This window comes from Prinia subflava, chromosome 8, assembly GCF_021018805.1.
Source record: "Prinia subflava isolate CZ2003 ecotype Zambia chromosome 8, Cam_Psub_1.2, whole genome shotgun sequence".
In the NCBI taxonomy this organism is placed as follows: domain Eukaryota; kingdom Metazoa; phylum Chordata; class Aves; order Passeriformes; family Cisticolidae; genus Prinia; species Prinia subflava.
In genome coordinates, this window is record NC_086254.1 from 16,396,954 (window position 1) to 16,409,206 (window position 12,253).

Genomic DNA, 12,253 nt, shown 5'->3' on the forward strand with positions numbered 1-12,253 from the left:
GCCGCCCGCGCCACGTGGCCGCGAACGGCGGGAGCGGAGACCGGGAGTGTCCGAACCGGGCCGGAACTGCCCGAACCGGGCCGGGACTGCCCGAACCGGGCCGGGACTGCCCGAACCGGGCCGGGACCGCTCCGGACCCACCGGGACTGTCCGAACCGGGCCGGGACCGCTCCGGACCCACCGGGACCGCTCCAGAACCGGGCCGGGACCGCTCCGGACCCACCGGGACCGCTCCGGACCCACCGGGACCGCTCCGGACCCACCGGGACTGTCCGAACCGGGCCGGGACCGCTCCGGACCCACCGGGACTGTCCGAACCGGGCCGGACATGCCCCACTCCCGGCCCGTTTGTTACTGAAAGCGTTTCCTGCCCCTCGCACCTGCAGCAGGTGTTTGCCCCTTACCTGCCTGGCCCAGACACCTCCAGAGAAGAGAAAAAAGAGATTTTTAACCCCGTTTGCAGCTCGGGCCTTTCCAATGGCACCAACACCAGGTTTTCTTTTTTTAAACCAGCACGGCCACTAGAGAAAAACCTTGAACTGGGAGCAGCCCTGGCTTGGGTGGGATGCAGGAGAGGGAAGATCCTGCAGCCCTGGAGACATCTCAGAGTTTCCGTCACAAACCCAGAGGACACTGGATGTGTTTGGAGCTTGCTGAGCTGAACTCGCAGGGAGTTTAAGCCGAGTAAAGGATGCTGCCACCGAAATCTTGAACTCGCATTTATTATCAAAGTCAGACTTTACATCTGTCAGCTCAACGAGATGCCACAACTACAAAAGAAGATTGTGCACATGGCAGTTCCAAATGCAAAAAACCAGTAAAATGGGGGCTCCCTCAGTTAAAAAAAGGACTTAAAATTTACTCCAGAAGAAAGCAACCGGGTGGGGCGGGGCAGCTTTCCATCCATCCATCCAGTCAGCGGCGCGGTGCCGGGCGGTGCCGGTGGTGCCGGTGCCCGGTGCCGGTGCCGGTCCCGGTCGGTGCCCGGTGCCGGTCCCGGTGCCGGTCCCGGTGCCGGTGCTTAGGCGTTGCGGTCGATCCGCACGTCGATCTCGCGGCCGCGCAGCTGCAGCCCGTTCATCATGCGGCACGCGCGCTCCGCCACCTCGGGCGACTCGAACCGCACCACGCCGCAGCCCTTGGACTTGCCGTTCTCCATCTTGATGTCGGCGTACAGCACGTGGCCTGCGGGCACGGCGCCGTCAGCCCCGGGGCTGCTCCCGCCCGGGCTTGGCTCTCAGAGCTCCCCAGCCCAGCCCCGCTTTCCCCAGTCCATCCCTGCTCTCTCCCCAGGGCTGCTGCCCACCTTGGCTTGGCTCTCAGAGCTCCCCAGCCCAGCCCCGCTCTCTCCCCAGCTCATCCCTGCTCCCCACCTGGGCTTGGCTCTCACAGCTCTGCCAGGCCTGCCTGCTCTCTAGCCCAGCTCTGCTCTCCCCAGTCCATCCCTGCTCTCTCCCCACCCCATCCCTGCTCTCCCCAGCCCTTCCCCGCTCTCCCCAGGACTGCTCCCCACCCTGGCTTTGCTCTCACAGCTCCCCAGTCCAGCCCCGCTCTCAGCCCCGGGCTGCTGCCCACTCTGGCTTGGCTCTCAGAGCTCCCCAGCCCATCCCTGCTCTCCCCAGTCCATCCCTGCTCTCTCTCCAGTCCAGCCCTGCTCTCTCCCCAGTCCAGCCCTGCTCTCTCCCCAGTCCAGCCCTGCTCTCTCCCCAGTCCAGCCCTGCTCTCTCCCCAGTCCAGCCCTGCTCTCTCCCCAGTCCAGCCCTGCTCTCTCCCCAGTCCAGCCCTGCTCTCTCCCCAGTCCAGCCCTGCTCTCTCCCCAGTCCAGCCCTGCTCTCTCCCCAGTCCAGCCCTGCTCTCTCCCCAGTCCAGCCCTGCTCTCTCCCCAGTCCAGCCCTGCTCTCTCCCCAGTCCAGCCCTGCTCTCTCCCCAGTCCAGCCCTGCTCTCTCCCCAGTCCAGCCCTGCTCTCTCCCCAGTCCAGCCCTGCTCTCCCCAGCCCAGCCCTGCTCTCTCCCCAGCCCAGCCCCGCTCTCTCCAGGGCTGCTCCCCACCCTGGCTTTGCTCAGAGCTCTGCCAGGAGCTGCCCTGTCTGACAGGGCTGGGTTTATCCCAGCTCGGGCAGCAGAGCAGGGGCCCTGTCAGAAATGGCAGCGTCGAGGCTGGAATGGACCTTAAATCCCACCCAGTGCCACCAGGGACCCCTCCACTGCCCCAGGGTGCTCCCAGCCCTGCCCAGCCTGGCCTTGGGCACTGCCAGGGATCCAGGAGCAGCCACAGCTGCTCTGGGAAATCCCTTCCAGGGCCTCCCCACGCTCCCAGCCAGGAATCCATCCCCATTATCCCATCTGACCCTGCCCTCTGTGTTATTATCTGGCCATTATTCATGTTCATTCCTCAGAGTGAGGAAAACAACTCACCACATTCATTGAATTTATCTTTCAGCATTTTCCATGTAAAATCAAAAGGCAGCTGTGGGAAGAGAGGAATAAACCATTACTGAGGCTCTGCTGAGCCACCTGCAGGCACTCCCAGCTCCCCAGAAAGGGAACCCATCCCAGGACAGGGATAAAACCAGGGGATCATGGTCGGACAGGAGCTCCTCTGGTGAGGAAACGACTCCAACTCCCCCCAGACTTTGGCAGCAGCCAGCATTAGACATTGAGATTGGAAACCGAGCAGGGATGAGATCAGCACACCAGTGACAACGAATGCCATGGATGGGAAGGGCAGGAATGGGAAAAGGGGGGAGCACAAAAGGAGAAGGACAAAGGGGTTACTCACATTTCTCACAAATATCTGACAGGCTTTCCGGGCCACCCCGGGCGCAGGGCCGCCGGCTCCACCCAGGGACCCTGCAAAATTCCCTGCAAAGTTGCCCCGCTCCATGTCCATGGGCCGCTCGAAGTTGCTGCCCATGGGCAGCCCCATGCGCTCCATGCCCGCCCCCATGCCCTGCCCCATGGGCGGCCCCATCCTCTCCATGTTGGCGGCCCCGATGCGCTCCAGGCCCATCCTGTCCATGGGGGCGGCTCCCATCCTCTCGATGCCCAGCCTGTCCATGGGCGGGCCCCCGATGCGCTCCAGCCCCGCGGGGGGCATCCTCTCCATCACCTGCCCCATGCCCGCGCCCATGCCCGCGGGCACCATGCGCTCCAGGCCCATGCCCATCCTCTCCACGCCCACGCGCTCCACGCCCATCCTGTCCATGGCGCCGCCCACGCGCTCCATGGCGGCGCCCACGCGCTCCATGCCGAAGCCCAGCCCCGAGCCCATGCGCTCCAGGCCGGCGCCCATGCGCTCCATGCCCGGCCCCATGCGCTCCAGGCCCGGCGCCAGGTGGTCGATGCCCAGCGGCGGCGCCATGCGCTCCATGCCCGCGCCCATCCTCTCCACGTTGGAGCCCATGCGGTCCAGCACCAGCCCCATCCTGTCTATCTCCGAGCCCACCCGCTCCATGCCGTGGCCCATGCCCGCCGGGAGCCGCTCGATGCCCGCGCCCATGCGCTCCATGCCCGGCGCCATCCTCTCCATGCCGGGGATGCTGGCGTTGCCACCACCTGCAACACAACACGGAGGGCGTCGGGAACCGGAGCTGCTGCTCGCTCTGAGGGATGGATCCATCACCCAGAGCTGCCTCAGGGCTCCTCTGCAGGAGGAGGTGAACGCACACGCTCAGGTCAGAGCCCCCCCAGAGCTGGGGACCCCAAAATCAGGAGCTGGAGCTGCTGGAGAGAGCCCAGAGGAGCCCTGGAGCTGCTGAGCGACCTGCAGCACCCCCAGCTCCCCAGAAAGGGAACCCATCCCAGGACAGGGATAAAACCACGGGATCATGGCCGGAGAGGAGCTCCTCTGGTAAGGAAATGGCTCCAACTCCCCCAGGGCTGGAGCCCCTCTGGAGCCCCTCTGGACCCACCCTCCCCACACACCTGCAGCAGTTTGGACACCCAGAAAGGACCAAACTGCTCCACACTGGTGATTCCCAGCACACAAATCCCTGCACACACACCTCAGTCTGCAGGACCTTCACAAAGGCCAAGCCATGAACAGATCAAGCACCCTGGAGAGGAGAAGGCTCCAGGGAGAGCTCAGAGCCCCTGGCAGGGCCTGAAGGGGTTCCAGGAGAGCTGGAGAGGGACTGGGACAAGGGATGGAGGGACAGGACACAGGGAATGGCTCCTTTGATTCTGAAATGTTGTGATTTGGTCATTAAACCAAATTAAATCTGGAAATCGATGGAGCTCTGCCTGCTCAGAGATGTCTGGGTCAACTTTGCTCCAGAAATTCTGCACTTTTATCACTGAGACTGTTCAGTATTTCCAGAAGTTAAATGCTTGGAAGTTAAATGTGAAACAGACAGCAGGAGAAGCAGGACTGTTTTCACTGACAAAAATTAACAACCTCCCAGCAGCATTTGAAAGCCAGACAGCAAATTCCTACAGCAAATCTAAACTCTGGATTTTTTATCTCTTATCACCCTCATAATTCTTGTGAGCAGGTCAGGGATGAAAAGCAGGCAGGACATGGATTTGATTTACTGCACTCACCTATTCCCCTCTCCAAGGTCTCTCCAAAACTCCGGGACATTCCCATCTCATTTCTTCCAAATTCCCTCTCAAATCCCCCTCCCATGGCCCGATCCATCTCTGGAAAGAGGAAGGTGAAGTTTGCAGGATGTTTTATGACCCTGAGAGAACATTTTAGCACAGGAATGCTTTGGAAGATTCACGGCACAGGAAGGTTTTTGTGGTTTTCTTCAGGAGCCCAAAGGCCCAAGGAAAAGCAGGATTTACCCCAAACACGTGGGAGGCTCTGGGGACTGGACAGAGCCAGAATCTTTCTGAACAAACCCCTCAAGGCACCATCAATAAACCACTGAGTTTGTGCAGCTCAGAGGCCACGAGGGACTTGGGGACACAACATCAGCTGGAAAAACCCCGAATTGTTCCCATAAATCTGAGAAGAGGCTTTTGGACAGAGGGATCCTCCCAGGGAAGCAGCAGGACACACAAAGCCCGTGCCTACCGCTCATCCTGCCCATGTTCATCCCGGCGGGGAAGCGGCCGATGTTCTCCATGCCTCCGAAGGGACCCTCCATTCCTGAAAAACAGATTTTCCAGGGATTCCTCAGCAGGGCAGACCCAGCAGCTGCTGCCACACAACATCCAACAGGGACAGGACAAATCCCGACAGCTCCCAAAACAGGGTCAGGATTTGGGCAGAATTGTGAGAATCAGGGAACCACGGAGCAGTGTGGGATACTGAGGATGCAATTCCAACCCCAGGGATGGAATTCCAGATCTCTGAGCTAAGGAGGGTCACGTTTATGGGTTCCACCCTCCCCACACACCTGCAGCAGTTTGGACACCCAGAAAGGACCAAACTGCTCCACACTGGTGATTCCCAGCACACAAATCCCTGCACACACACCTCAGTCTGCAGGACTTTCACAAAGGCCAAGCCACGAGCAGAGCAGGAAGCACAGCTTACCTCCCATCTTATTCATTCCAAAGCCCATGCCTTCCATTCCCATTCCTCAAAACAAAAGAGAAAGCTTTATATAGCAGGTGTCACCCAAGAAACGCCAGCCAGAGGCTGCACAACTCAAACCATACAACACATCCGTGGCTTGGGCTGAAGAGCTTACATGGGATAACTCTGAGGAGATTCCAACATTCCTGCTCAGAAATTCAAGCAGCAAAGGGGAAAAACCCACTGGCATTTCGACATGGAAAGCTGAGTGTGTGCTACTTTTTAGGTGGCTCTTTGAAACTTGTGCTATTTCAACAGATCCTCACCCAAGATTTGCAAGCCCACTGAAAGTGTTAAAAGTGAGAGATGGTTTGGAGTTTCATGGATCTTTGCAGTGTCTGCTGCTCATGCTCAAGAGTCAGAAAATGAGAGCTGTGTCTTGACCACAGTGAAAAAAAAAATTTAAAAAATGGAGCAGTTGGTTAAATTCAAGTTTCCATTATCAAGCTGAACAAAAAACTCATTTGGCTTTAACATTCCTAAGAAGCTACCAACTTTTTGGGGAGGCAAACAAAGCTATCTACCTTCTACACAGCTTAAAGCTCTCATGAAACAAAAGCATAGGAGTAATCTTCTTACCTCCAGGTCTCATGTTGCCCATTCCCATGCCTTTGTTTAAATGATTTGCATCAATAGGTTGACCTCCAGGTCCTAATCCCATGCCAATACCACCAAGACCATCTGAAGAAAATATTCAGATATCAAAAAAGCCTTCTTTCCATAGTTTGACAAAACAGCAAGTTTTATTTCTTAAGTAATTGACTTTCATTCTCCAAAAAAAGCTTGCTGTGTCCCCCCTGTGGGGTGTGTACTGAAAGCAGGGAAGTGTGGAATAAATCAAGAGTAGATGTGTCTTGAAACGGGCTAAAAACTATCTCCAATTATTTGGTTTCATATTTAAATTTCCATCTTACTGCTGACAAAACTTGGCTTGGAGCTGACTCCTGAAAAAGAACTGGCTAGAACACTGCTTCGTTTGGGCCAAGCCCTCTGCTGAGGAGGGTGGAGTGGGCGATTTGGGAGAGATCCCCTAGAGCTGAGCACAGTTCTCCCCCTGGGCCAGAGGCTGCGTTGTCACCTCTGCCAGGGCGGAACTGCGGATCACTGAAGCCACCGATGCGAGCACACAGCCAGCCTCTGAGCAAACACACCCAGCACGAGCTCAGCCTCCCTCAACGCTTCCCCAGCCCAAAGAAAGAAGAAAAAACCCTTTTTTTGTTTGTTTTTTTTCCTGAAGCAGGAAGAAAGTTCTCTGCTTGGCACAAACACCAGCTCATGGCATCCTCTGCCTGCAGGATTGCCTCGTTTGCAGCTCAGCACTGAACACACGAGTGTTGAATCTTGTTTTAAAACAGCACAAGGTCCCCCTTCCCCGCCCCAGGAAAGGTCAGAATCCAGGCTTCCAGAGGGATTTAGGGACTTTTACACCAAATTAGTGGAATTGGAACCCAGTGACTTTGTCCTGAAGAGAGGAACGTCCTCTTACAGGGACGCTGCTGCTGAGGAAGGCCTCGACAGGCGCTGCAAGCTGGACTAATTAATGAGCACTCATAATGGGCAATTAAGCAGCACTTAACAGATCTGGTTCCCAGGAAGAAACCAGCATCTGTTAGAATTCAGAGCATCCCAGAATCCCAGACTGGTATGGGTTGGAAGGGACCTTAAAGCTGCTCCACTCTGCCCTGGGCAGGGTCCCTCCCACAGCCCAGGCTGCTCAGGGCAATTCAAATCCTACCAGCAGCCCCAGTTTGGCTGCACTGGAACAAATCCAGTCCCAGCTCTTCCCTTCCAGTCCCAGCTCTTCCCTCCCAGTCCCAGCTCTTCCCTCCCAGTCCCAGCTCTTCTCCTCGGTGTTCCCAGTGTCCCATCCCAGCATGGCCCAGGTTGGGAGGGGCTTTGCAGGGCCAGGCTCAGCCCAGGCTGGATCTCATCCCCAGCTTTGGGTATTCCCAGGGCTGGAGAGCCCACGGGAGCTGTGGGCAGCCCACTCCCCCTCCCGGGAGTGTCTCCTCACATCCACGTGGAGCCCGTGGATTTCCACTGCTGCTTTGGACTTGATCTTTTAGTGCATTCAAATTCCAAGTTGGAAGGAGCAGCTCGGGGCAGCCAATTATTCTGAATTTCCATCTCCTGGGTTTTGGTTGGTGCTTTCTGCCTCCTGCACCTCCAAGAAGAGCCTGGTGCCCTCTTCTTTCCATATTTAACACACTGATAGATCTCCTGTGGAAATCTGAAGGCCTGGAGGACTCCCAGGTCCTGAATTCAACCCAATTTAAGGGAAAACATTCCCAGAGCACCATCCCACAGAAGGAGGCGCTGGCTGATTTGTTTCCATCAAATCCCACTATTAAAGGAGGCACTGGGATCCTGGAACTGCAATGGAGAGCTCTGGAAGCCTTTTGAGAAGGTGAATGTTTTAAGACAAGCTTCTGGCCATGAGCTGAAAGAAGTAGCCAAAAATCACTGAGCAGCTCTTCTTCACTACTCCCCCTGCAGCTGAAATGATTCAGGAATTTGGATCCCAGTTTTCCAGTTTGGAGCAGAGTTTTACTGGGGCTGGGACTGGTTCCCAGGTGCTGAACAGCCAAATAAAAAGCAGAAGATGTTGAATCATGCAGGGGACACTTACGAGGGAGTTGTTGGGGTCGCTCTGGAGGGAAGAAATCTCCTTTGGGAAAGGCTCGTTCGTCCTGAAAGGAATTCAACAATTCAGTTAAAGCTGGCAAGGAAAGCAGGAAATTATTTCCTGATTCTTAAAATTGAATTAAAATATAGAAATTTCAAGTTAAAGCAGTCCTGACTGTAGTTATAATTTGTCTTTTAGCAAAATAATCTGAATTAACCTTCCCTGCTGGCATCAATTCAGTAGGCAACAGGCAAATCACACAATTCCCCCTCTGGATTTTGATCCACCCTTGAAACCACAAATCCCCCCAGATGAGGAGTGAATTCCCAGGGCAGGAAGAAGCAGGAATGGGGAAAGGGGAAAGGGGAAAGGGGAAAGGGGAAAGGGGAAAGGGGAAAGGGGAAAGGGGAAAGGGGAAAGGGGAAAGGGGAAAGGGGAAAGGGGAAAGGGGAAAGGGGAAAGGGGAAAGGGGAAAGGGGAAAGGGGAAAGGGGAAAGGGGAAAGGGGAAAGGGGAAAGGGGAAAGGGGAAAGGGGAAAGGGGAAAGGGGAAAGGGGAAAGGGGAAAGGGGAAAGGGGAAAGGGGAAAGGGGAAAGGGGAAAGGGGAAAGGGGAAAGGGGAAAGGGGAAAGGGGAAAGGGGAAAGGGGAAAGGGGAAAGGGGAAAGGGGAAAGGGGAAAGGGGAAAGGGGAAAGGGGAAAGGGGAAAGGGGAAAGGGGAAAGGGGAAAGGGGAAAGGGGAAAGGGGAAAGGGGAAAGGGGAAAGGGGAAAGGGGAAAGGGGAAAGGGGAAAGGGGAAAGGGGAAAGGGGAAAGGGGAATGGGGAAAGGGGAAAGGGGAATGGGGAAAGGGGAAATGGGGAATGTCCTCACCATTTTGACGTGCATGGGTCTGTCAAAGAGCAGCTGCCCATTGAACATCGCTGGGGCTCGTTAAGGATCCTGGTTCAGGCACTGAGGGCCCTGACAGGGAGCATAAAACCCCTCAGAAAATCCCAACTCCTCTGTTATCACTCACAGGTTATCCCAAATCCTTCTGCCTTCTCCAAAGCTAAAAAGCCTTGAAATCCAAATCTAATGAACATTCCATAAAAGGCTTTTTGAAATTAAAAAAATTACAAAAAAACGCATTTCTGGGTAAGAGGAAGTTCACAAAGAGATACAAAAGGTATCTCTAAGGCAGCCCAAGTGTTTAAATGTTTCCCCAGTCACTCTATCCATTGAAAATGGGAGAAAACAGGGGAAAGTTCCACAGCAACAGCCACATTTTGAAGTGTGCCCTGTCAGTGAACTCCCTGCCCAAGTCTGGCTCCCAGGGTTTAGTGGGTGCAGTGTGGAAGGAAATTAACACCCAAACAGAAACTTTGGGAAAGGAAAGGGGGAATATTTCCCTCCATTCCATACCATAACTGGGAGCTGTGAGAGCAACACCCGGAATTTTATTGTTGCTTGGTTTCCAGGGTTCCTTCAAGACGGAATTTCATCCCAGTTTTGCTTTTCCTTCCATTTTCCATCCACCACAGCTTGACCTTCCCCGCCCTGGCAGTGTCCCCTCTGCCCTGGCGGTGTGTCCCCTGCCCTGGCCGTGTCCCCCCTGCCCTGGCGGTGTGTCCCCTGCCCTGGCGGTATCCCCCCTGCCCTGGCCGTGTCCGGTGTCCCCTCTGCCCTGGCCGTGTCCCCCCTGCCCTGGCCGTGTCCGGTGTCCCCTCTGCCCTGCCAGTGTGTCCCCCCTGCCCTGGCGGGGTGTCCCCCCTGCCCGTGCCCAGGGTGCCAAGGATACAGATGGCCTGCACGGCCTCGATGGCCTGCTCGAAGGTGACGGTGCCGATGCCGCGGCTCTTGCCGTCCTTGTCCTCCAGGATGTCGGCCCTCACCACCACCCCCGCCATGCTGAACACCTCCTTCAGCTTCTTCCAGCCCACCTTGTAGTCCAGCTGCACGACAGGGCAGGGTTGGGAAGGCAAGAGAGAATTGCATCAGGAAATGTCGCGTTCCCCTGTGGGAATGGTTTCTGCCCCCTCAGGGAGCCCTAGAGCTTGTGCCATGCAGTTTGAGCCTTCCTTCCCTTTCTGACCCCATTGCCTGTGTGCCAACTTGCCTCAACAAGAGCTGACAAAAACAAGAGCTGTTCCCCTGCCCTCTTTCCCTCTGGACACCACCTGGAATAAACTTCTTACTGCAGCTAAGGGTTAGAGCCTCCTGTGGATCCCTTTCCTGTTTTTTGATATCTTCCTCCTGAGCCTGAGAAGGATTGAGCTACCTTAGACCCTCAGAGGGGTTAGAAGGAGGATTTATTATCAAGGAAACAGCTCTGGTGGGCTCCCTGGTACTGTCCTTCCTGTCCTTCCCTGCTACTGCCATTAAAGCTGTCACAGAGCCGAGATGAAATTTAATCCCAGCACAGAGATTTGATCAAAAACCCCAATTAACACACTGTGGTACAACCCAGGTGAGAACCAACAGGACACACACGGAAACTTCTGGAACTCCTGAGGCTTTTCCTGCCCGAGGTGTGTCCCAGGGCTGCCTGGCACTCACGTTGGCCACGAAGACGGTGCTGCCGAGGCGGCCGGCCTGCAGCGCGTGGATGATCTCGTTGGGGATGTTGGGGTTGTTGAGGATGCTCGGGGGGATGTTGATCATGCCGGGGCCGGGCCCGATGCCCATCCCTCCTGCTGCCATCACCTTCTGCATGGCCCTCCTGGCGTGCTCCCCGTCGGGGTCCTGGGGGCACACACAGGCTCAGAGCCCCTGCACAGCACGGGCAGTGCCAGGGCAGAGAGGGGCTTCCCTTAGCCCGGGATATCTGCTTCCCTTTCATTGCCAATTTGTTTTATTTTAGCCCGGGATATCTGCCTCCCTTTCATTGTCAATGTGTTTTATTTTAGCCCGGGATATCTGCTCCCCTTTCATTGCCAATGTGTTTTATTTTAGCCCGGGATATCTGCTCCCCTTTCATTGTCAGTTTATTTTAGCCCGGGATATCTGCTTCCCTTTCATTGTCAGTCAGTTTGTTTTATTTTAGCCCGGGATATCTGCTCCCCTTTCATTGTCAGTCAGTTTGTTTTATTTTAGCCCGGGATATCTGCTCCCCAAGCACTCCCTGCCAACTGCCTCCCTTTCACTGTCAATTTGTTTTATTTTAGCCAACATCCAGCACACTTTATCATTTAAATGACACCTTTATTATTGGTACCCTTTATTATTAAAGTTATTCCTCCCCAGGCATTTCCCAAAGTGTTCACCCATCATTAACAGCAACAGCAAAGCTCTGTTACACCTGATCCAAGCCCTGATCCAGCCCCAGTGCCCCTGGAGAGGGTCTGGAACCACTCCCAGGACTGGCTGTCAATAGCAAAGCCATTAAAATGGAAATACATCTCTGAGGTATTCCAGGAAAGGCTGATTCCATGGAATTGGTGCTGGAATCCATTCATTCAGAATTCAAAGGGAAGTTTGTCAAGAATGAACACTCATGGAGGTTTCTGTGTCCAATCACTAACAAAGAATTAAAGCTGAACTCCTGCTTTGTCCTTACATCAAGTCCAGTCTTGATAATCACAAGTTCAGCAGTGGTTAAAATGATTAGAAAAAGGTTGACTGGGGTTTTAAAATCCTATTTAAGTCCTGCTTTCTGTCCATTACCCTCTGAGTCAGCCCTAAACCTTGAACAAGAACTCCCCCATCCCCTCCTCACCTCTTTCACTTTCAGGGGTCTCCCACCAAGGCTGTGCTTGTTCAGGACCTCAGCAGCTTTCTTCATGCTCTCTTCCATCTTGAACTCCACCACCCTGTGGGACACAGCACAGCTCAGGGCTTTGTTTGAAGGAGTCTCCTTGGAATTCAGGTATAAATTCTATAATTTTATAGAACTTACGCGCATCCCTGGCGAGGTGATTTCCCAGGGCAGTCACAGGGAGGAGGGAAGAGAGAAGAAATAAAGTCAGTGAAAGCCCAAATCACACACAAATATTTTATTATTAAAGCCAAATCACATCAGTTAAGCCCTACCAGCGAAAATAAAGTGTAACCTTACACAGGCAAGCCTCCAATACTGGAATTCCATAATTTCTTAGGCCTTAACAGGATTAACCTGGGGGTCTC

The 12,253-nt window shown here is 54.8% G+C and overlaps 1 protein-coding gene across 3 annotated transcripts; it reads right to left on the reverse strand.

Moving 5' to 3' along the window:
• Nucleotides 1-706: 706 nt before the first annotated feature.
• On the reverse strand, nucleotides 707-11,940 carry HNRNPM (heterogeneous nuclear ribonucleoprotein M). Of its 3 annotated transcripts, XM_063403406.1 has the most exons (13): nucleotides 11,847-11,940; nucleotides 10,688-10,873; nucleotides 9,930-10,083; nucleotides 9,023-9,072; nucleotides 8,157-8,217; nucleotides 6,107-6,208; nucleotides 5,486-5,530; nucleotides 5,021-5,095; nucleotides 4,543-4,641; nucleotides 2,780-3,555; nucleotides 2,416-2,467; nucleotides 997-1,185; nucleotides 707-961 (listed from the first exon to the last, which is right to left on the reverse strand). In XM_063403406.1, the coding sequence occupies exons 1-12, from the start codon at nucleotides 11,922-11,924 to the stop codon at nucleotides 1,022-1,024; spliced, it is 1,842 nt and encodes a 613-aa protein (XP_063259476.1). In that variant the 5' UTR covers nucleotides 11,925-11,940; the 3' UTR covers nucleotides 707-961; nucleotides 997-1,021. The 3 variants fall into 3 exon arrangements, with proteins under 3 accessions (XP_063259476.1, XP_063259475.1, XP_063259477.1); XM_063403405.1 differs by having other exon boundaries at nucleotides 707-1,185; XM_063403407.1 differs by lacking the exon at nucleotides 6,107-6,208 and having other exon boundaries at nucleotides 707-1,185.
• Between the last annotated feature and the right edge of the window lie 313 nt (nucleotides 11,941-12,253).